This window comes from Phasianus colchicus, chromosome 12 (genome assembly GCF_987193195.1).
Source record: "Phasianus colchicus chromosome 12, bPhaCol1.hap1.1, whole genome shotgun sequence".
Taxonomy (NCBI): domain Eukaryota; kingdom Metazoa; phylum Chordata; class Aves; order Galliformes; family Phasianidae; genus Phasianus; species Phasianus colchicus.
The window spans coordinates 17,943,973-17,967,143 of record NC_143447.1 but is presented as its reverse complement, the minus strand read 5'-3'; the positions used below and the strand labels follow the sequence as shown (position 1 = coordinate 17,967,143).

General features: G+C 48.0%; 2 protein-coding genes across 10 annotated transcripts in view; one reads left to right on the top strand and one right to left on the bottom strand.

Moving 5' to 3' along the window:
- CHSY1 (chondroitin sulfate synthase 1) overlaps positions 1-3,973 on the top strand; it is a 60,778-nt gene extending 56,805 nt beyond the window's left edge. For 3 of the 4 annotated variants that reach the window (XM_090149119.1, XM_090149117.1, XM_090149118.1), the window contains one exon: positions 552-3,972. In XM_090149119.1, coding sequence (XP_090005245.1) covers positions 552-2,144 — 1,593 coding nt within the window. In that variant the 3' untranslated portion in view covers positions 2,145-3,972. Of the gene's footprint in view, positions 1-551 lie in introns of all 4 variants that reach the window. The other variant, XM_031587807.2, reaches the window with a different exon arrangement.
- Positions 3,974-4,277: 304 nt separating this feature from the next.
- Positions 4,278-23,171, bottom strand: part of LRRK1 (leucine rich repeat kinase 1) — a 70,044-nt gene continuing 51,150 nt past the window's right edge. For all 6 annotated transcript variants that reach the window (XM_031587806.2, XM_090149113.1, XM_031587805.2 and 3 more), the window contains 11 exons: positions 22,210-22,456; positions 20,675-20,841; positions 19,683-19,880; positions 18,757-19,034; positions 18,419-18,613; positions 17,582-17,733; positions 15,943-16,060; positions 14,572-14,688; positions 9,096-9,931; positions 8,408-8,509; positions 4,278-7,256 (listed from right to left, as the gene is read on the bottom strand). In XM_031587806.2, coding sequence (XP_031443666.2) covers positions 7,079-7,256; positions 8,408-8,509; positions 9,096-9,931; positions 14,572-14,688; positions 15,943-16,060; positions 17,582-17,733; positions 18,419-18,613; positions 18,757-19,034; positions 19,683-19,880; positions 20,675-20,841; positions 22,210-22,456 — 2,588 coding nt within the window. In that variant the 3' untranslated portion in view covers positions 4,278-7,078. The remainder of the gene's footprint in view (positions 7,257-8,407; positions 8,510-9,095; positions 9,932-14,571; positions 14,689-15,942; positions 16,061-17,581; positions 17,734-18,418; positions 18,614-18,756; positions 19,035-19,682; positions 19,881-20,674; positions 20,842-22,209; positions 22,457-23,171) is intronic.

Here is a 23,171-nt window from a genome sequence, read left to right as displayed (position 1 = left end):
GGCAGTGCAGTGCTTCAATATCATACTTAGCATCTTGACCAGAATGTTCAGCATGCTCCATTTTCATGCCCATAGTCCATAGTGTAGGGTGCGGCTTTCATACCTGAACAGCATTTGGGTGTAATGGAAAAACTGCCATCATACTTACTATATATGGTGTCTTTTTAATTGTTTTTATTATTATTAAAGCCCACGGGAAGCAGGAGCATAGCAAAGAGTTCTGTACTGGCTACCTGGAGGCTTTTTTCCTGGCGATGCTGTGCTGTTGGGAAAAAATGAGCTCAGGATCCCTGTACCACTCAGCTGTTTGCCTGCTCACTATAGGATGGGCAGTAGTAATCCCTGATCCACGGTAGATGTTTCTTACATTGTTTTACAACAAATAATCCTCTTAATTTCTCTGACTAGCAGCTGGCATTGCTACAACCGGTGCCTAAAGTCACGAGCAGCTCACTCAGCCTGCTGGCCCTGCGAGCCAGGGGCATTCATCCTCATGGGGCTGATGTTCAGCACAGCACTGCAGATGCTAACCTGTCCTTCCTCTCTTCCAGATGCAGCAGCTGTTTTATGAAAACTATGAGCAGAACAAAAAAGGCTACATCAGAGACCTGAGGAACAGCAAAATACATAGAGCTATAACGTTGCACCCGAACAAGAACCCCCCCTACCAGTACAGACTGCACAGCTACATGCTGAGCCGCAAGATAGCAGAGCTGCGTCACCGGACCGTGCAGCTGCACCGAGAAATTGTCCTGATGAGCAAATACAGCAATACAGAAGTCCACAAAGAGGACCTGCAGCTGGGCATGCCGCCCTCCTTCATGCGGTTCCAGCCTCGGCACCGGGAGGAGATCCTGGAGTGGGAGTTCCTTACAGGCAAGTACCTGTACTCTGGTGCTGATGGGCAGCCCCCTCGCAGGGGGATGGACTCATCCCAGCGGGAAGCGCTGGATGACATCGTGATGCAGGTCATGGAGATGATCAACGCCAACGCCAAGACCAGAGGGAGGATCATTGATTTCAAGGAGATACAGTATGGCTATCGCAGGGTAAACCCGATGTATGGAGCAGAGTATGTGCTTGACTTGTTACTGCTTTACAAAAAACACAAGGGCAAGAAGATGACCGTCCCCGTTAGGAGGCACGCGTACTTGCAGCAGACCTTCAGCAAGATCCAGTTTATGGAGCATGAAGAGATGGACGCCAAAGAGCTGGCCAGCAAAATCAACCAGGATTCTGGGTCCTTGTCTTTCCTCTCCAACTCGCTGAAGATGTTTGTTCCATTCCAGCTCAGCAGATCCAGGGTAGAGAGGAAGGAACTCAAAGACCAGAAGATCAACATCCTGATTCCTCTCTCTGGACGTTTTGATATGTTTGCAAGGTTCATGGGGAATTTTGAGAAGACGTGCCTCATTCCCAACCAGAACGTCAAGCTGGTTGTCCTGCTCTTCAACTCCAACTCCAACCCTGACAAAGCAAAACAAATTGACCTGATGAGAGAGTACCGCTCCAAATACCCCAAGGCTGACATGCAGGTTTTACCAGTGTCTGGGGAGTTTTCGAGGGCACTGGCTCTGGAAGTCGGATCCTCTCAGTTCCAGAACGAGTCTTTACTTTTCTTCTGCGATGTTGACTTAGTGTTTACCACAGAATTCCTCCAGAGGTGTCGAGCCAATACGGTTTTGGGTCAACAAGTATACTTCCCCATCATTTTTAGCCAGTACGATCCAAAGATTGTGTATAGTGGAAAGGTTCCTAGTGACAATCATTTTGCCTTCACCCAGAAAACAGGTTTCTGGAGGAACTATGGCTTTGGTATTACCTGCATTTACAAAGGTGACCTTATTCGAGCAGGGGGCTTTGACGTCTCCATCCAAGGTTGGGGCCTCGAAGACGTTGACCTTTTCAACAAAGTCATTCAAGCCGGCTTAAAAACTTTCCGAAGCCAAGAAATTGGAGTAGTCCACGTGCATCACCCTGTTTTTTGTGACCCCAATCTTGATCCAAAACAATATAAAATGTGCTTGGGGTCCAAAGCTTCCACGTATGGGTCCACACAGCAGCTGGCTGAAATATGGTTTGAAAAAAACGACCCCAGTTTTGGGAAAAGCAGCAATACTAATGGCTCAGTGAGGACAGCCTAATATCCAGCTATGCTGGAAAAGACTTTTTTTTTAATTATCTAATTTATTTTTGGGAAAATGTTTTTTGATAATTCACTTTTAAAAGACCACACAGGATCTATTTTAGCAATCATTGTTGTTTTCTTACAAAGCGCTCCCTTGGAGAAGGACGAGGCCGTTGGTTTTTCTGTTGTTGTCTTTTTGTTTTTGAACGAAACTGTGATCAATATTTGCCTTCAGACCAACCAACCCAACCCAACGGTTCCGGAGTTACCTGAGCGAGCTGCAGGCGCCTGACTTGAATTACAATTTCCTTAGGAACAAAAGATTGTTTCCTACCTTTCCCGTTGCTGGATTCTGTCGGTTGGGAGCTGAGCGCTCGAGGGACAACGCGCTGCGTCTGCGTGTTCTGTTGTGACCACCACAGTGCAAAGATTCCAAGTTCTGTCGAGGACAGCTGTGCTTTTTGAAATCAAACCACGTCAGAACAAACGAATGGGTGCAGGAGGTTTCCCAACAGGCTCGTGGTTTGGGTTACACGTGCACTTGACTTGGTACGGGTGGGCAGCCTGCACCCTGCAGAGCCCAGGTGGAAATCTTTGTCTCTTATATTCGGTCCGTATCCGGATCTCACGTGTTAAGAATCCGTGGCGGATTCTGTGTATTATCCTCAACCGCTGTCCTGCGTGGAGCTGAGACTGAGAGAGAGGCGGAAGGGAACGGAGGGAATGAGAATCTCTTGCAGAGAAGCAGCAGTGCACCAGGAACAAGGAGAGCTCCCTCGTGAGAACTTTGCAAGCACTTCTCTACGAAGTGTGCTGCACCCAATCGCGTTACTTCGTTCGATCAGTTACCTAATGTTAATGGGAACAATTATTACATTCGATTACTAGTTGACTTTTTTTTTTTTTTCGTTTTTATTTTTTTCCTGTATCTGATAGACCTTTAATTTATTTAATATCCATTGTTTTAGGTTCTTGACCTTTCCTTGAATATCTGTTAGTCATTTTAATATTTTATATATATATATATGTGTGTGTAAATATATATATATATATATATATATTAGGAATGTATTGCATCTTCTCACTGATAAGGTAGTGTACATCGTATTGCAGCAAATGATCTCCAAAGATTACTTTCTAAAATGTTTTGTTGTTGTTTTTTTTAATGGATTTTTTTTTTTCCCCCCTAAATTTCTTTAACATTTTTTGGAACGATGTCAGAAAAGTGAGGAGTCTTTGTGGTATTTGGAGAGGAACTGCGGATGGGGAGGCTGAGTACAAGGAAAGGACGACCCCTACGAAGGAACACCTAGCAAGGTTAGAGCAAACATACAAAATAAAGTGCCTTAAAGCCAGAAAGGGAACCCTTTACACTGAGACTTACGCAGTGAATGGCCATTGTCATTGAAGCAGGTGATGTATCGGGACCCACCTACCTGTAAATATCTTGCTCAGCAGAAACAAAAAATAAAAACCAGCGAACAATATATTTTTCTATCGTATCCTCCAGCACCATTTTGTCTCATTGTTCTCAGTCCCACTTTGCCTACCCTTTGGGAGGTGGAGAATAGCGAAAGAAAGGAGAGAAACCAATGCTAAGGTTGTTGCCACGTTGGAGGGGATCTTATGGAGCAATTGCTATTCTGGTAGAAAAAATAACCATTGTTTACACGTGTATGGAATATGAACTGCAGTTAGTGTAGATTCAGTGTCTTTTAGATGTTCATCGTTTTTTGGTGACAGTCCCAAGGATGTAGGTACTTGGATGGATTCAGTGCATGGAATTCTTTTTTTTTTTTTTTTTTTTAAGACTTGCTTCTAAGATGCAATAAAGGTTTTTTTTTTATTTGCAATCGGAGCTCCTGCTGTTGTCTACCTCAGTCTGTCTCCGTTCACCAGCATGGACACAGGGGGGGGATGCTGCAGAGGTCTGACATGGGGTGAGCCTTGGGCTTGGCTTTGGGTTGGGTGGGAGCCACCACTGCTGGGTCTGATGCCTTCCCTGGTTCTTTCTGATCCTTTTTCCACTGGTTCTGCAGCTTCTAGCGATCACAGAATCAGTCAGGTTTGAAAAGGCCACTAAGATCACCTCATCCAACCATGAATGGATGTCTGCAGGCATGCCTGTACATGTAAAACGCACACTGTGTTTATTAAAGTTTATGAATATGTCAGGTTTTATTCAGCCTGCAAAAGCAGAATGCATGTAAGTGGAAAAAGCTCTTGAACAAAAAGCCCCCATCTGGTGCTGGGGTTTTGTTTGGTTGCTGCAGTTCATCTCTGGTTCCCAAACTGGCCAGAGGAGCACTAAAAGTGAGGTTTACACCCAGGCTGGAGTCAGCTCTCAAGGCCCCACGTCTTAATTGACCGCATCGTTTGTGGACTCACAGCATCAAAGGAATCATTTAAAAGATAAATTTTCAATTACAGCCATCATTGATAAATTCCAACCTTATAAAAAACATTTTATACTTAAAAAAAAAAAAAAAAAAGTAATTTTGCTGCCTGAGTGAGGGAGGCTGAGCAGGTGGAAGTCGTCGACTCTCAGGTGCTAACCCAACCTTTCATGGAAACCAGTGCTGGAATGCTTTACTCTTAACTTACCACATGTGTTTGGTGCAGGGAGAGGTTTACTAACATCTGAGTTGTGAATTAGTGCAGAAGTCACGAGCGTTTGCCCACGAGAGCTGTTTGGAAACGTCTAACAGCACTTTGCCATGGGGCAGATGGGCCGGGGCCCAGCGAGCCCCTGCCGTGAGGCATGGCTATGAACAGGGTGCAAAAATAAAATGGAATTAGCTGCAAAAAAAGAAGGGGCTGCCTAGCAGGCTGGCTGCATTTGCCTTCACACTTTAATTCAATAAAACCCTTGGCTTTAATTGCCCTGAATCAGCTCCAGTTTCCAGCAAGCAGGGGTCCCAGTGCAGGGAGCTTCGCCAGGCTCTGCTCTGCTTCTCTGTCTCCTTGGAGAACAAAGAACAAAAGGAAAAATCAAAGCCACACCTCTGTTCTTTGTTGACATTTCAAGAAGACTCCTATAAAGGCCACAGTTTAAGTCATCTGAGTGATGCCCCGATAAAGCAAACACCCAAAGCAAACAGGAGATAATGGCTGGTAGTTGCAGTGGCCTTGGCTCTGCAGGTGGCATTTGGGGCATCTCAGCAGCACAAGGTGGGCCCCAGGCAGCTCTGCAGGACTGGACAGGAGGGCAGCAGCCACTGGGTCCCTTCCCCAACCCAATCCCTCATCCCCTTCCTCACCTCCATCCTCTTCCCGTTTCCATCTCTATTCCATCCCAATTCACTTCTCCATCCCTCATGCCTATCCCCATCACCAATCCATCGTCACTCCCTTCCTGCTACCATCCTCATCTCATCCCCATTCCCTTCCTCATCCCATCCATGTTCCTATCCCCTCCCCTTCCCCACCCCAGTTGAGACTCCCCCTGACAGAACCCTTTGCTCCATGGACATGGGTGACAGCATCTTCCAATCCTATTCACTCAGCGATGGCTCCATCGTGGTTTCCTTTGGTTCTGTTCTGCAGCTGGGTGTTGCTGCCTCCTCTTTTAGGGTCTCCCCCTTAAAAAAAGGCTGAGAAGAGCCCCAGTGCCACCTTTAGCTGAAAATGCACTTTTAAGTCCCAAAACTGCACTGAGTCGCCCACATGAAGGTCAAGTGTCCACATCAAGCTCCAGCAGCAGCCAGACCCCGGGGTTATGGGAACAAGACTGCTGGGAAGCAGATTTTAGGCTCTAATCCCACACTCCCAGCCCACTGCCGCCCACTGGGACGCGCTCGCTCCCAGCAACATCAGCTCTCCCAGCAGCTCCAGCCCCTCAGCTCCCTTTTTCCCGGCAGCAGGACTTCCAGAGCAGCCACTTTACGATGTGTCTGGGGCAGGCGGCGGTGCTCACGTTCAGTGAGAGCAGGACAAAGGCAGCTTTGTGCCCACTGAGGTGATGCTGAGGTTGGGGCTGGAGCTGCAGGGCAAAGGCCAGCCTGGGGTGCAGAAGATGAAGCTGTGCCCGGGGTGCTCAGGGCAACACGGAGCCACTGTGGCTCTTCCAGGTAGTGGTTTTGCAAAGAATACACACAACCAAATGAAGCTGGAAGTCACCACCAGGTGCCAGGCATCACAAACCCGAACCCCTGCAGCAGATTGCCCACCACAAGTGCCTGTGCCATGGTGCCAAGGTGGGGAGGAATCTGTTTATTTGAAGATACCCCTCTTTAGACACAAAGTGTTTTGTAGCAGCCTGCAACAAGGATGTGAACCAGACCTCGGCCCACGCAGCCGATGCTCACACAAGTTTCTTGGAATAGAAAAACAAGAAATGTCCAAACTGTACACCTTTACACAGGGCACGGAGCCAGGCTCCTTTTACAACGCTGTACATGCTCGGAATTAGGAAGTGCAACTCAGAGCCAATAAAGCATCCTGGGCCACTAATGAAGACAAACTAAAAGCTGCAGCGGCGGAAGCTGAGCAGATACACAGGCAAATGAAGCTTATTGTGCTCCTGCTACTCCAGAGTGTAGCTACCGAGAGAAAGAGGAGCAGAACAAAGGCAGCTTATGGGCTTCCCTGGTCACAGAGCTCTCCCTTCTCTCCCATCAGGAAGTAGCTGTCAGCCCAAGTGGCTTTGCTTTGTATCAGCTCTATTTTACAACTGACTTTGCAGGAGTGCAATTCAATAGCTCGCTCACTCCCTGAGCTGCAGCCACCTCCTGCTCTCAGCTGCAGGGAGAGCGCCCAGCGCCCACATCCTGCCCCTGCTGGGCTGTCCCCAAAGCCCTGCTGGGTTCTGCTGCCAAAACCCCATGGAGCTCATTAGCAGCAAAACAGTGGTACCCTCTGTGCACCCCATCCCCTCCCCGTGTGGGGCTGCATGCTCAGGTCAGGATGCTTCTCTCTTCCATCAGACCTCGGTTTCCAGTTCCACGAGCACTACCTCCTCTTCCTCATGCAAGTTTCAAGCCGTCCCAGCTCTTCGTAGGCCTGGTAGAAAACGTCAAAGTCTCTGGCACTCCAGCCCCTCCAGACAGCCAGGCACCACTCGGTGTTTTCATTCTGAAAGCAGCACACAACCGTGTCCTTTGCTATGAGAGCAGCATCCACCAGCGTCCTGGGGAAGGAAGAGCAGAGAATGGCATCAGGGCGGATTGCAGCCCCACTAAGCAGCGGGGCCCACTAATCCCAGAGGCACTGATTCATGGGCTGTCCTTTCCAGCTGGTGAATCTCCTTTTGTAAGCTGCAAATCCTTGAGAAGGGAGAGCATAGCAAAGGGGGGAACGAGAAACCACACTGCAGCGAAAGCAAGCAGTTCAGCGACATGGGAAAAGATTCCATAAGGGGTTCAGGTGCCCAAACACGAAGCTACATGCATAAGCCTGCCACGACATTCTGAAGTTGCTGATAAGCTCCTGATTTGCTCAATCCCTGCTGCCAACTGGACGTTTCCAGAGCAGCCTCCAGCCCAAGTGAGTGATGGGCTTGGATGGGGTGGGTGGCATCAGACAGCAGTGCAGCCCCAACCCAGCCCCAATGGCCGTGGCTCTGCGCCTAATTTCCCCCTAATTCTTTTTAACATTTGGGTAAAATAAAGACAAGCCTACAGTCAAGAATGCCTGACTCTCAACTAACTGATAAAAATGCTCTGTGAACAAGGCGAGGGAACGGCAGGAGCACTTTGATCTCATGCTGTGTTTGCCCAGTGGTAATAAATGGTCATTTATAATCCTTAGTGGTGCTTAACCTCCATTTGTTTGGACATAAATAGTACAATCCCAGACTGGTATTTAAGTGATCAGCAGGAGCACCCCCATCTCTCCAGCAGCTATTTATTTATCCGGACTCTCGTTTGCTGGATGAAACCTTTTACATTAACGTATAGAACTGCTCTCCCCTGTGCTCTCGGAGCCGTCCCCTGGCCCGTCACTGCCGACAGCACAAAGGTGCTCATTTAGAGCCAGAACTTCAACCTGATCCACATGAATGAAGCCACAGACAAGCGCTGCGCTCTGCATAAATACACTGCTTGTTCCTAACACAGGGCCGGAGCCTGCCAAGCTCCAGCCATCTCCTGCCAGGTGCCGGTGCCCTCCGAGTACCTGGAGGCAGCAGCAGGCAGGATCAGACCGACACTGGGCTCTGCCCATCCCGTTACTGGGCACCGGGTGACTTTTGGAGAGCAGGCTGCGGTCACAGCATCTCACCCTCACCTCTGCAACCCACCCCCTTGTGCCCCTGGGAGCCGGTGCCCAACTCAGCCTCACCCATAGGGAGCCAGCTCCCCGGCCTTCAGCACGGCGATCACTCGGCCCCGCTGCATGCCCGACTCCTTCTCCAGTCCAATCACGATGATATCCCCTCCTCTCCTGCAAAAGAAAGGAGGGAGATTGTACACACGCACTCTGCAATGGGGACTGCTGGCAGCTGAGCAAATCCCGTGTTGGATACCCATCCTCTCTGCTGCAATCCCTCCTGTAGTGACATGGATTTCTGCAGGGAAGGGGCACTGCCGCGTCACCAAGAAGTGACTGAATCTGCTGCAGTAAGAACCCCTACAGCTGGCAAATCACATTTCTAGCGGTTTTGAGCAACTCGACGGGAGGCAGCGGGACGTGCCAGCACCGCATCCGAGCAAGGAAGCTGCCTGCTGTTCTTTGTTTTCTCAGTAGCCAGGGAAACTGGGTGTTGAGCTCACCATCCACTATTCCATTCTGCTGAAATCAATCTCACGAGGCCTCAGATGCAGCCATTCTGCTCATCACCAGACATCTTTAAAAACGAATGGAGAAATGGATGGGCCATTGTACTGTGAACTCAATTTCTCAGTGATGATTTTCTGGACAGCTGAATCAAAGTAGGCATGCAAAGTCCCTGAATTACCTGCAGCTAATCTCTCACTACTCAGCCCAGGAAGGATTTGGCTCAAGCTGTGCTGGGAAGCAACCCACTTACCTGGGGATCCATATGAGGTCTTTCACAGGCAGAATCTTGATGGCTTGGAGATGCTGTGAGTTGTCACCCATAGGCACAGCATCGTGATCCGGGGAAGGCTTCAGTTCATGAAATTTGCCCGACTCCTCAAAATCTGTGGAGAGTGGAGCACTAGAAGAGCTGGTGGGTGAGCTGGGCAGGCTGGAGGGGCAGCGGGTTAACCTGTTGGGAGGTGAGGAGGAGTAGGAGGACACGGAGCAATAATCCGTGAGCGAGTCCTGGTGGTTGAGGATCTGGGTGCCAACCTCGGGGCTGTAGATGATGCTCATGTCCACCAGCGAGTTCCCCTCCAGCGCTCTGGGGTTGATAGGAGCAGTAGCAGGGATGGCTGTGGCAGGCTGCTGGATGGCAAACATGTCTCTGAGGGGGCTGCAGTCTCCACAGAAGTAGCGTGCACAGAGCTGGTAGGTGGCGGCGTGGTACATCACCAAGAAGTTACTCTTCTCGTCCAGACACCACACCACCTCCTCCCCATGGCACTCCGAGTTGCAGGCAATGGATGAGATGGCAGAGGGCGGGCTGAAGGGCTCCAGCCTCCTGCTGATCTCCATCACAGCACAGTCGATGACGAGGACGCCGGGGCCGTTGCTGTACCACACCTCCGTGCCGCTGTTGGCGATCTCCATGGCCCTCACCGGGTACGGGTTCTGCCGTGGGTCATCGTCGGGAATGTTGAATTTGGACCTGTTGGCTGTGTGGGAGCACAGGTAGGAGCAGCTGTCTGCTGGGATGCCCTGGGCCACTGAGAACACTGCTACGAGTCCATCTGACAGACCGGCCAGCACCATGTACGAGTTCTGCAAGAAAGAGTCGGCAGATTCTCTCCAGATTCTTTACTTCTCCCCCCAGACAAAAGCTTTCAATCCCCAAGGCGCCCACTGCCCATCACAATCCTATCAGTGTGCCAGTAACTCACCCCAGATCACTCAGCGATAACAGCAACATAAAAAGAAGCTGTTATACAGAAGCTGCTGCAGAGCCATACTCCTCTCACCCAGTATTACCTCTCTCTTTATTGGCAAGGGAGGATAGACAGGCCTGGCAGCCTGCCCCCAAGGTTAACAAATTCAAGCTGGAACACGTTCAGAGGCAGCCATCGTGATCCTAGGAATCCAGCTGTAGAAACCCGGCTCATATCCAGAAAGGAGTAAAGCACAGTGAAGCTATTGCTATCAGTCAAGGAGAGGAATGGAAGCAATGCAGGAGGAAACGGAAAGAGGGAGATGGTCCTCCTTCAGCCAACGCCAGTGCACGGTGATCACCCCGCGCTCAGCCGCTGCGCTCCTCCCAAGGATGCGCCCTGGGTGTGGGATCGCGGGCAGTGTTCCCAGTGCCAGGCATAAAAACACTGCACACTGCAGCAGGTAGATCACATCCTGCCCTGGGATGTGCTGGCTGCAGTGGGAACCACCACGTCCCTGTATGGGAGCTGGCAAGAAGGCCACGGCTCAGTGCATCCCCAGCACCTTCTGCTCATTGAGGCGGAGAAGAGGGCTGTGAAACAGGCTGGGAAATGGGACTCTTGGGAATTAACTCCCCGTGACCTCAGGGCTGTACCAGAAACTCCCCATCTGTGCAGCAGATAAAACAATACCTACCTCAAAGGCCTTTATTTCCTCCCTGTGGAGCAATAAATTAAAAAAAAAAAAAAAGACCCTTTGCCCAGGGCTTACTCACTGCTCTTACAAACCAAAAGCAAATGGAACCAAAGAACACAGCGGACCTGGCATCACCCCTGGCTGCTCTGAAGCCAATGGAAACCTTCAGGGCTTGTGGCTGTGCCAGCCCCATGCGATGGCTCTGGGTCCACAGAGACCAAAATCAGTACCTTGAGCTGCTCTCAAATACCAAGGGGCAGATAGCATGGGGGTATTAGTTTAATGGATAGCACTGTTTGCAAGGTTCATTAAGAGTCTTCAATTAAACCATTCTATCTGCACACACAGTATGAGTTAAGCATCAGCGTGCTGCACTCATATGACTAATCCAAATCACAGCAGAATTTTACAGTAATGGGAAAAACTAGGGAAGCAAGTGGAAAGTTGTGAAATGGGACTTGGACTCCAATTCAGCCTGGTCCCAATCCTCTAACCACTAATTAAAAGAAACCCAAGTGGCCTGCAGTGCTCAGTGCCACGTCCCCACTAACAAGTGGATCTGGTGCAAAGGTTCTTAGCCGTGGACCTGCCAGGGGCTTGTATCAAGAGGGTGGAACATGGCATAATGCTTTGCACAAGCTGGGTTTCAGATTTTTTTTTTTGCCTTTGGAAAAGAGTTCAATTATTTAAAACAGAACAAAGCAAAGCAGAACAGCCCACATCTCTCTGGTGAAAATGGTCCAATGTTTTCAAACCCTGCACAGCAAGTATTTCTTACTAAAAATGGAATACCTGAAATCAAACGGTCACATTTCATTGCTTTGATGGCCTTCAGAAAACTACAGCCCAGTTTCATCATCAGACACATTTTAAGAGGGTGAGGAGCTCCCCAATGCTGTGGCTGCACTGCTCGAATGTAATGTGGGTGTGCCAACCTGAGCTGCTGCTAGCATGGCACACAGCACTATTACAGCTTGCTCTGGGATTCTGTCTCTCTTGCTTTGTAAATGTTGGATTATCCAAGCACATCCCAGTGCTTGAATATATATATATATATTTATTATTATTATTATTATTTTGAGGGATGTGCTTGAATAATCCAACATTTATATATATATATATTGCCATTTTCTTGATGAGTGTCAGCCACTGCAGAGCAGTCAAGATTCCTTCCAGAGACCTGGTGGGGGGCAACCAGCCCATGGCAGGGGTGGGACTGGGAGACCAACACCACAGAGCTGCATCATTTATACCACCTCAGTTTTAAGGATTATACCAGATTTTAGCCTGGCCAGCCTACAGTGGAAGCAAACCTGACGGGTACTTGACGCTTTGGGGCACTCATTGCTCACAGTCTTCGCTATCAGGATTTGCTTCATTCCAGCCCTTATCACTTTGGTTGGGAAAGGAGGAGTAAGAACTCAGATTCTGGGAAATGCCCCCTACCTGCCATCTCTGGCCTAGCACAGACCACGAGAGGGGCACTGCCAATGCTGCCCAGATGCTACCAGACATTATGGGGTGCTGGTGGGGCAAAGCCCTCAGACCCAGGCTATTGCAACAGCGACCAGAGACAGGCAGTACGGCAGGCTCCAGAAACCTTAAGTAACTTTCTCAGAATTCATTTTCAACATTCGAGCCCAGCAAAGAGCCAACAAAAACATGCAGCAACAAAACTGCATTTGAAGCGCGCGTCCTGCCAGCAGCCCTGCTGTGCCAGCGAGGAAGGCCTTGGAGCGGGGCTGCAATGGGATGCGATGGGCAGCACAGAGGGTGAGCTGGCTCCAGACATCCTGTCCTTGTGGCTAAGGCAGCTGGGACAGCCACAAGGAGCAGGTTAAAAACCAAAAATGGCCTCGGTCACCTCCTCCCTCCTTCCCGCAGGGTCTGGCGCTGCTGGCACTGAGCGCTGCAGCCTTTAAATGCAGCTTTTGTTTTCATGCGTTCCAGGTTGCTGCAGGAGGCTGGAGGCTTGCACCCATACACATCTCTCTCCCCCAGAAACCACACAACAAAAAAGCTCAAACTGTACAAGACTTTTCCTTGGCGGGTGAGATTTGGATTCTGGGCCCCTCTCCACTGCCTTTAAGTTTCCATGATGCTTCCTTTGGATGAGAAACCAAGTTTTGGAAACTGTTTCTTTTGGATCAGCCTTCCCAAGGCAGTCATAAAGAATTCCCCTTCCCAGCAACATCCCTCAGCAGCTCTCCGACTGCGAGTTACCTCACATCTCATCAGCTGAAGGCTTTCTTCCCAGAGAAACGCGAGCAATTCTTTCCTCCATCAGGCAATAATTACTGTGTGATAACTCTGATACAACTCGCTGTGCTGTACGGCGAGTTTGACAAGTGTAAGCTTTCCACTTTTGCTTTATGGGAAGAACTGGCTGCTTCAAAAAATGGCTTAGTTTCTTGCCAGCCTGGTCTGCACATCCCCACGGCTGCTGCTCTGGCTGTTCCACTGCCAAATTCATTCATAGAAAGGAGAGAGGAAAAAGTAAGTGCAATAAAGCAAGGAGTGCAGCAAAGGGATGTGGATTTCTGGAAGGTTGGGTAGGGTCGGGGGAGGAAGGGAGGTGTCTAGACTCAATATTACTATTGTAGAGCCTGGCATTATTTATGACATTTTCTAGGCAAGCCACAAACTGAAAATAGAAACCAGGAGACATAAAGCCACTCGTAACCCCTAAGGAATGGCTTTGCAAGCTGTGTGACAGTGGAAAAGCTGAAAAGCGAAAGACTCGTTCGACTATCCTGGACAAAACCTCAAGCAGCACAAAAAAGAAATTTACCCTACACGTCAGAAATGAAACTGCACAGTGGAGAAACACTGCAGACGTGGGAGCCAAAGAAAGCCGACAGACGCAGCCTCCCGACGGGTAAAACTCGTCCCTTTGCCAACTTCAGCTCTGTGCCCTCCTTCAGTCCTCCTCACACCATGTTTGGAAGTCAAGTGGTACACCTTACACTAACCATCCGCCCTGGATGCAGACAGCAGTCTGAGCAGACCAGCCAGAAATGGACAGCAATGTGAATGAACACGTGGGATAAAACAGCGCCGTGAGAACTGCTCCGTGTTGAGCTTTTAGCCTTAGACAGCCCACTGGCATCTGCAAAAGCTTCATGGTCACCATTAACGTTGGAGCATAATTATGTGTTTTCACTCGAGGTGCTGTAGGCAAACCGGAGGTAATTCAGCCCCAGAGCAGTTTTTATGCATCCCCCAGACTTGCCCGCAATAGGCAGTAATGTCAGATTCCTCTTGCCAATAATTGGATGGTAGCAGTTTCAGAACCAGCTAGATAGCATACAACTTTTTATTAGTCATAGGTGGCAGCTCGCAGACTGCATTTATGATCTCAGTGTTCTCATCCAGAACCAAAAAGAAGTTTGTGTGCACAGTATTACCTACACAACAGCACGCACATGTGCCAGCAAAAGAGTGAGAGCAGGAAGCCAGGGTATACCCACGTTAACAGTTAACAAACCTCTATACCAATTACTCATTCACATCCCCTCGACTTTGCTTGATCAGCCTAAACCTTGTCATGCAATGATGTGGAAACACAGCTGGAAAATTTCCTTGTGGGGGAATTTGATCTGTTTGCACTGTTATCCCAGCAGAGTTCGCAGCGCCAGCTCCGGTCCCCTGACATGGGTTCATGCCCACACCTCTGCCCCTCGCTCTGCTGCCAGAGGCACCAAGAGCCAAAGCCGCCTTCTTACACCACCAAACACTGCAAACTACTTTGATGCTGGCTTGTGACAAGTGGCACAAACCCTTGCAGCCTGGCTTCACTAACACGCTCTTCCCAAACTGGATCTAGGATTCCCCCATACCTTTTTAACAACAGGAATCACCAGGAAGCAGCTGACAGCAGCAGGAGAGTCCAAACACTTCTGTGGGGCCTTCAGAGGACACATGCCCTGCAGCCTGTACACTGAAATCTTCTGGTCCTGTGGAACAACACAACAAATACAATGAATTTCCATTGCTCCTCACAATTTTTATACTTCGATGCCTGAATGAGATGCAACTATTTCGCAAACAGTTTTTATTTGTGTTCTTCATGTGCAAAGCCTGAATTCCCCTTTGTTTTCTCTGGAGACCATCAGCCTATGGGTAGGACCCAGGGGTTGCCTTCCCCAGAACCAGCTGTGACCCAAACCCAACCCAAAATCAGCACTACAGCTGTTACAGCAGCACATCTACACCAGCATTGGCAGCCCTGACTCTGAACAAACCCTGAACGTGCCAGGACAACTGAGACACATTTTATGCTCTTTTGCTTTCACCTGTCAGATCAGACTAATAGTACTGGAGTTACACCTGCTCTACACCTCTACCTACTACAGAACACTTGATTTGGAGAATATCAGCACGTTTAATGTTGATCAAAAAAGTGAAAATAAAATGCTTTAAGATCTCTGCATTATCTTATTATGGAAAAAAAAAAAAAAAAGGAATATTTGAACCCTGCCTCAATTTGGGTGGATAGAAAAGTCAAATATCTTATTTACCAACATGGCAGAAAGCTGTACACCTTCACTCCATTCCAGCTTCCATACTCAGCCATGTGAATTCAGCAACACAAATTACTTATTCTGCACACGTTGCCTCTTCCCCCCCACCCCGAAACTGAACATCAGGAACATTCCCATTTGTTTCATCTATTTTTTGTTTGCTTTGTGTCAAATGGTGGTGCAGAACAGGCTGACACTCAACACAACCCTTTCTGATGGGCGGATGCAGGCTCAGAGATAAGCCAGCCCTGCTCTCTCACTCTTATCTTTTCAGCCGCGGTTTTCCATGGTGAACGCTGCACTTGGGTGCCCATTTCCCACCAGATTCCAAATCCCTCCACCCTGTTTTACAACCCCACCTATGACGCATGGTTTCTTTCACTGCTCCCCTTTATCACTCAGAGATAAGGACATTTCCCAGATGGAAACACAGGGTGCAGATATGCCCCAACCAGGACAGTTTTCACCTCAGGCAGCCGAGCTTCCCATGACTGCTCTGAACACCAGGAGACACAACCATCCTCTACGTGTCAGCCAAACAGCATGCAGCACCAACACCCCACGAGGCAGCAGGTGTAGAGACAGGCTGCTCAGGTCTGCTGTCTTAGTTCTACTGACTGAAGAGGCTGTGGGTTTGCATCCCTTGCGAGGAGGAGGAGCACTTCAGCAGGGTGCTGATGGCCTTACCTCCGTGGCAGCCCAGAGGGCATTCTGAAATTTCAGTTGGCAGCACAGCTTCATCCCGGGGCAGCTCATCCTCTCCACTTCTATGACCCCTTTTTCTGGATTCACCACAGTGTAGTTTCTGAAAAGAGCAAACAGTTGGCTGTAGCCAGCCTCCAACCTGCATAGTGCACTTGTAGCCAAGCCACAGCGTGATGCAGACAGTGCTGCAGGGCTCTCCAAAGGGTTCTCATAAAGGAAAAGACACAAAGACGTGCCCCAGCTCTTCCTCGGGGTGGAGGATGTGCGATTGCTTCTGTGAAGATTTCAGCTCAGCTATCCGACTTTGCACTGCAATGGATAAGGAGCACTTCCACTGCCAGTTACTATAACTCAGCTGTGAGACGAGCAGCTCCAGCTGAAGAGCAGTAATTAATAGCTAGAAGCTCGCAGCCTTCCTCACCCATTAAGATTCTCAAGAGAATATATGCTCTTTTCCCAAGCTCACTGCCTCAGTATTATCTTGTTTCATTACTAATTCTGGTACATAAACAGCAGATGACGATTCCTCCACATAGGAGCAAAGATCTGTAACCTGATAAATTCTTTTATAAATATGACCTATAAATATTTTTGCAACTACAAGGATTTTGTTTGTTTTGGGTTCGGGGGAGTTTATTGGCTTTGGGTGTTTGAACAACAACTGGATATTCACAATCGCATCTGCGAGCCCAGATGTTGGACCAACTGCAGCACAGGCAATCACACATCCCCAGATCTGTCATATAGAAGCAATTTGTTATTCAGCAGTCTCCAGCAATTGCATTGTCCGGTCAGGAAGCAGATTCCCCGAGATATATTGCTGTGAATATTTGGATAACATCCACGTATTCAAAATACATCTGTGGGTCCCATGTGTTTCAGTAGGAATAGCTCTACTGCCTGCGCTGAACAGCCAGCCAGGCACCACAAATAGCAAACAGCTCAGGAACAAATCACCTTTCCCATCAGGTTAATGCCTACGAATAATTAATACAAAATTCAGATCCATTTGTGAATGTTTCCAAATAAAACGAGGGCTATAAAAATCAGTAACATCCATAAAAATAAACCTAACTAGCCACGGGTCATAGGTGGCTGAGCAAAACACCATCATCTCAGTCACAATTTAATAACACTTACAGCACATGCCTAGCCAGTATGGCACACATTTTACTGGAAGCATACACTTGGATGCACACACAGCTTCAGGCATGTGGCTAACTCCTGATGATTTCAATAGGATTTAAGCATGTGCTTAATTGCTTTGCAGAACAGAGATGGAACTGCAGTCTCAATTAGGAAAGGTTTAGCGTTAAATGGCCTCATTAGGAAAGGCAGAACACGTCTGTTCTCATGTGCAAATGCTCCATCCTGTGTGTATGAATCATTACACTGCCCTAATCTTCTCCTCATATTAACTGAAGCAGAGTTAAGCTCATTAAATATCCTTTATAAAGCAACCACTGTTCCCAATTAAAAGAGTTTGGGAAAACAGCGTTCAGTGTATCCTTGGCATTCACTCAAATTCACTCTCACCTTCTTCACCTCCCCTCAGAGGGGTAAGGGAAGACACTGAAGGATTTTTACTTCAAAAAGAAATGAGTAATAGGAGCCATCTAACCTGGTGTCTTCCTTCCCATCCCAGAAAACCACAGTGTATTCCTGTCCTTGGGAGCAGAAGAAAGACGACTGCTTCCCACAGGGCAGCAGGTACATGAATGTTGCAAAGGAGGGATCTTTCATCTGTCCTACCACAGAAATGGCCAGCGGACGCTGTGGGGAAAGGAAAAGAGAACGACACACATCACAAAGGCAGCTGGAGGTCCAGATGGAAGAACAGAATCATAACCATTGCTATTAAAGCTACAGAGCCAAGGACTTCTTTAATAAAATCTCCTGCAACGTACCCATATCTGCACCAACTTCTTACAAATCCCACCTCAGTGGTTCCTAGCATTCCTCTGTATCCCAGAATTTATTCAGATGTAAGATGCAAGAATTCTGGGACCTGACCCAACCTCTGCCTGTTTGTGAGTCAAGGCAACCTTTATTTGATGGCTCCAAACCATCAACTTAATTAATGAGAAATGTAATACACCAATATCTTTTTTTTTTTTTTCATACTTAAAATCCTTTTCTTATCCCCTCATGTTGCCCTTTATAATTGGAGGGGTTTTGAAGTCTTTGTAGTTACATTCACAGCACGCTGCCGTAGCTGCTTCTAGAAATTATGGGTAATGTCTTGCCCAAGAGAAATCAATAGCCTAACTGCCACTGACATCAAGGGACCTGCGTATCACCCCAGACATCTTATGCCACCAATGTGCCATTGTTTCATTCATAATACTCTAATTTAAGCTAGTAGAAGCTCTGGGCCAAATCAGCAGGAGGGGGAAACAGGCAACTGAGCTGCAGAGCTGCATCAAGAGGAATGCTGGTGATGAGGGGCGTCTGGTACCTTTTCTGGCTTAGTGTCCCAGCACTCCATCATGAGTGCCTGCATCCTATACAGCTGCACCTCCTCCGGCTGACCAAGAACAGGACGGATCCCTTTTGACAGCTTCTTGGCTATCTGCAGTTGGTGCTGCCCTAGCACAGGCCGCTGACCGGACAGCAACTCATACAGCACCATCCCATAGGAGAACATGTCAACCTAGAGCCAGCAACAAAGCAAACTTGCCATGGTAAAGGCAGCATGGAAGAATACAACGGGAAAGATAGCACTGCACAACGACACAGCGGTTAGGAGGGAATTCAGCATGAAGCCACCACCACCCATGGACGTGCCACAGTTACCTTCTCATCATAGACTATGCGAGGTCTGATCTCAGGGGCTTGATAGCCTGGTGTGCCTTCCACCCCGAGTGCTCCTTCATGGAACGACTGCCGAGAGATCCCATAGTCAGACAGCTTGATGTTGATGTGTTCCTTGACATCCAGAGACCACACCAAGATATTGTCCGACTTCAGGTCACAAAAGATGATGTTCTTCTTATGCAGGTAGGCAAGGCCAGTGACAATCTGATATGCTATTTTGTGTGTCAGCATGTGTCCCAGCGGCACAAAGGAAGACCCTGCCACAAAGGAACAGTCTGCCTTCAGGTCTTGTAATCATAACTGCTTTTCATCCTTTCTTTCTCTTTCAAACTCCAAAGCAATAACTAAGAATGCTTTAAAACATCACCCAACGCCAACATTCAGAGTGCTGCCGTTCATGTTGCTATACAAATCTGGCAGTTCCATTACGGGTTTTAAAACCCTTCCAACCTCCAGACCCCTGAATCTTCTGGTGAGAATTAATGCTTAACTGAAAGTTGACGCAAAGCCAAGATGCCAAGAGGGTCAGATGGCCTCAATCTAACTCACTCTGAGTGCCATTCATTTGATAGCAACAAGAATACAGACAGTTATGGGAGAATTCAGACTGCCAGACGCACATCTGCGGGAGGAAGAACACAGCACTACACAGGGAGAACTGAAGAGAGGTGCACTTCTTATTACTTAGCAGAGAAAATGAAAATCCAGTCTCCAAAGTAGTTTTCAAAACGCTGAGCATCAATTTTTACACTTAGTCCCCAAAGGCACAGCTGAAGAGCAATGCCTTCCCTCCCAATTTCCCTCCTTCCCTTCAGTAAATCAAGCAGTGGTTTTGGCATTATCAGTCATTTGTCACCATTGTGACTCAGCAGTGAGATCTCCCAGGAGGGAGACTGTGCTTTTACCTTTGGAGTTTTCAGATAAGACAGTGGTGAGGCTGCCCAGAGGGGCCAGCTCCAGCGCAAAGCAGAGTGGATGGATGCTGATGCCAATGAGGGAGACAATGCAGGGGTGCTGCAGCGAGTGGAGCATGCTGGCCTCCTGGCGGAACTCAGAGAAGTTCTTCATGGCATCCATGGCTCTCAGGTGTTTCAGCATGGTATCTGGCAAGACATACAAAGTCCTCCTCAGTCCCCAGCTAAAAAAGAATATTATGGACTCTTTGGAGGGTATTACTCACTGAGAAAATGAACCTTTTTAAACTAATGACTTCTGGGGGTGGATTTACATTGCAGACCCTTCAGAGGAAGGGGTTTTTCCTACCCTTGCCCAACTGCCCTCTCAGAAGTGGGACTCTATCGTCCCTTCTGCCATGGGACACTCCAGGCTGCTCAGGCAAGTCTGCTGTGTGCCAGTGGGACAGCAGCTGTCTGCTTCTTCACCTCAGGGCTTCCCCGATAAAAATGAAGACATTGAAGCACCTTCTTCATTTCTTCTGTCCTTGGACTGAACCTCTGATGGAAATCTGGGCTCAACACCCAGCATATGCGGTATGAGAGGACGTCCCTGCCTGCCCAAGAGGAGGAGCAGGAGGATTTCCAATTTCCTTTCTTTATGTGCTGGCATAGATGGAATACGACTTATTAAAAGTCTTACTAAAAGGTAAAGACCTGCAAGCCCTTAGTGCAAACGCAAATACACACTTCGCATTGCCAGCGACCTTCTTCTCTGACATCCTACAGTGAAAATGGGCTTAATTTCTGTAACTTACAGGTGCTGTCATTAAAGACTTCTTACAACACACCTTCCTCCTCCATGAAAACACATCAATTTTGCTGTTTATTTCAAAGCTGTATACAAACAGGTGCTGCCAGCACTTCAGAGAGCAAAGGCTTTTTGGTCCCAGCTTGTGATCTCAGGCTGCACAGTGAATCTCGGTGCTGATTCCGTACTGTACCTGCAGCTGAAGTGGGAGAACCACTGCATTTTTTTATCTGAAATCTCTTCACAGCCACTGGTTTTCCTTGGTATCGTGCCCGATATATAACAGTCCCACTTCCACCCTGGCCAAGAACGTTGTTTTCATTTTCACTCCATTCCAGTTTGCTGTTTTCCAAGAACAATCTGCCAAAAAGAGATTGGGGCTTTTTAATTAAAAGACAAGCTTTAAAAACATGAATTTACAATGCCTTTAATGTGATTGTCATTTTCACACATCCCTCCTAGGTTCTTGTTATATCTGCTGAACAGACTGGATCACCTTTGTCATCTCAAGGTACTCTGTGCTGGCTCAATATGGCTCAGCAGATTCCTCGCAGAAAGAAAAGTAAGGAGCAAATAAGTGAAAAAGGCTTTTTAGGGCCAGCTTATCCTATGAGAACCCAGTAGATCTGGAAAGCACATGCACTCCTCCAAGCAGATGGCACAGCTACAGACATTTCTAACGTTTATCTGTATTAATGATTTTTTGTTTGTTTGTTTCATTTGCCTCCTGTTCCGATTCTCTCTGTTGAGGCAGGACAGGATGTTTATGAACAGCCCCACACTCCAAAACCTGATTATTTCAATCAGCTTACTGTTCCCAGGCTGTAATTTATCATGTTCCCACTCTTCCAAAGCCTACTTTCACAGCTGTTCATACTTCAAACATCTCCACTCACCTCACACCAGCCAAATAAGTCTGTAGGAGAGACCATAGTGGTTGGCCACTGATGATGCTGGCCCACAGTACCCATCAAAATGACTGTAAAAAGGGAATGGGAAGCAAAGGGAACATAGAAAGCTCCAAGAGCAGCTGACAGGACACCATTTGATCAAGACATCTCACAGCTCTGCTTCCAGCCCAAAGAGGTCTGAGAAATATGAACTGAAAGGGACTCTGGTCCTGTGTTCTGCCTGCCAGGGAACACGATCCATATGGAATGCAGGTAAGCAGCTAACAAATTTAGAAATGCTGCTATAGGTAGGAAAGTGTTTCAGGTGCTCAGGATTGTCACCCTACTAATCCACATGCAGTAGCCCTGAACCATGCAGAAGCCTCAGCCCAATGTGAGTTCTGTAGTGGCATCTATATAAACTCACTCTCCTAAAGGTGACCTGAGCATCAGTCTTGTGACACAGCAGCACTGCCTCTTAGTCCTGCTGTATTAAATTTCCTTCCTGGTTCATACCAGGCATTTCAGGAAGACTTCAACTACAGCAGAGTACTGACAATGCAGGACAAAGGTGACATCAAAAAGAGACTTCCATATTGCACTGCAGTGATCCTAGAGGACTCAACAAAGCGAAAAATAAAGTCACAGAATGGTTTGGTTGGAAGAGACCTTAAAAGACCACCCAGTTCCAATGGCCATGCCACAACAGGGACACTTTCCACTCATAATCCTCACACAGTCAGCTTGCTCCTCTAGCAGAGATGGTTTAGGAAAAACACAACCAGCTGAGTTACACATGCACACTAAGATTCAACCAGAGGCCATTGAATAACATTACCTGGCAGGAAAATCTGTCATGAAGAGCTCTGGGACCAGCTCTTGGAGAGAAACAGGGATTTCGGGGTGGTTGGGGCACGTGATGTAGTCCAGTTCAATGGCAGTCAGGACGCAGTCTTCCATGTTGAAGTACTGTGCATCCTCTGCCCTCTCACCACACTCATCCTCCAGCCTGGAAGCAGCACAGATGTGGCAGGGCACGTACTGCTCCATCAGCAACGTACCGTCGCTCTCAGTGGCTGTGAGTGCTTCAAACCAAGCAAACAAACAGAAAACAGCTCAGACTGAGAAGGAGCGACAGCTCCGAGCGCATCCAAGTGTCTGCAGTCGCTACCTGGATCCGCTGGCAGGAAAAGGTCAGACCCATGACTGCAGCAGTTTGTGAAAGCAGGCTGATGCAAGAGAAAGCACTATCTGCAGCACTGAAGGCAGGAACACATTGCTCTCTCTCATGAGCAACGTTTTCAGACCCTCTGAGGGAAAAGCTACCATGATAGAACCTCTCCCATCAACTACAGAGGGATTTGGTGTTGTCAGCCCCCATTAAATGCCTACAATCCAGTGGATGAATCCAAGCCACAGCCTTTGAAGTCACGACTCTTCTCAAGCTTCAGCGATTAACATTATCATTATTTTAATCTAAAAGGCAAATAAAATCTCCTTTTAAGTTTGCAGCATGCAGAACGTGATTATGTGCGACAACTGTTTCCTTGGGAGAACCTCCAATTAAGAGATTTTGGCACTGTGTTCCAGACCGTTGAGTGACCGATATGAGATGACAAAGAATACTTGAGACTTTGTTTTGGTTTTAAACAAAGTGTACTGGGGTTGCAAACGGCCCGCTGGGTAACAGCATGATCTGTGCTGATCACAGGAAAAACAACTGCTGGAGTCAAGGAAGTTACCTTGGCACAGAATCCTTGGTATCATATTCACTCATGCCTCTCACATCACAATTTTATT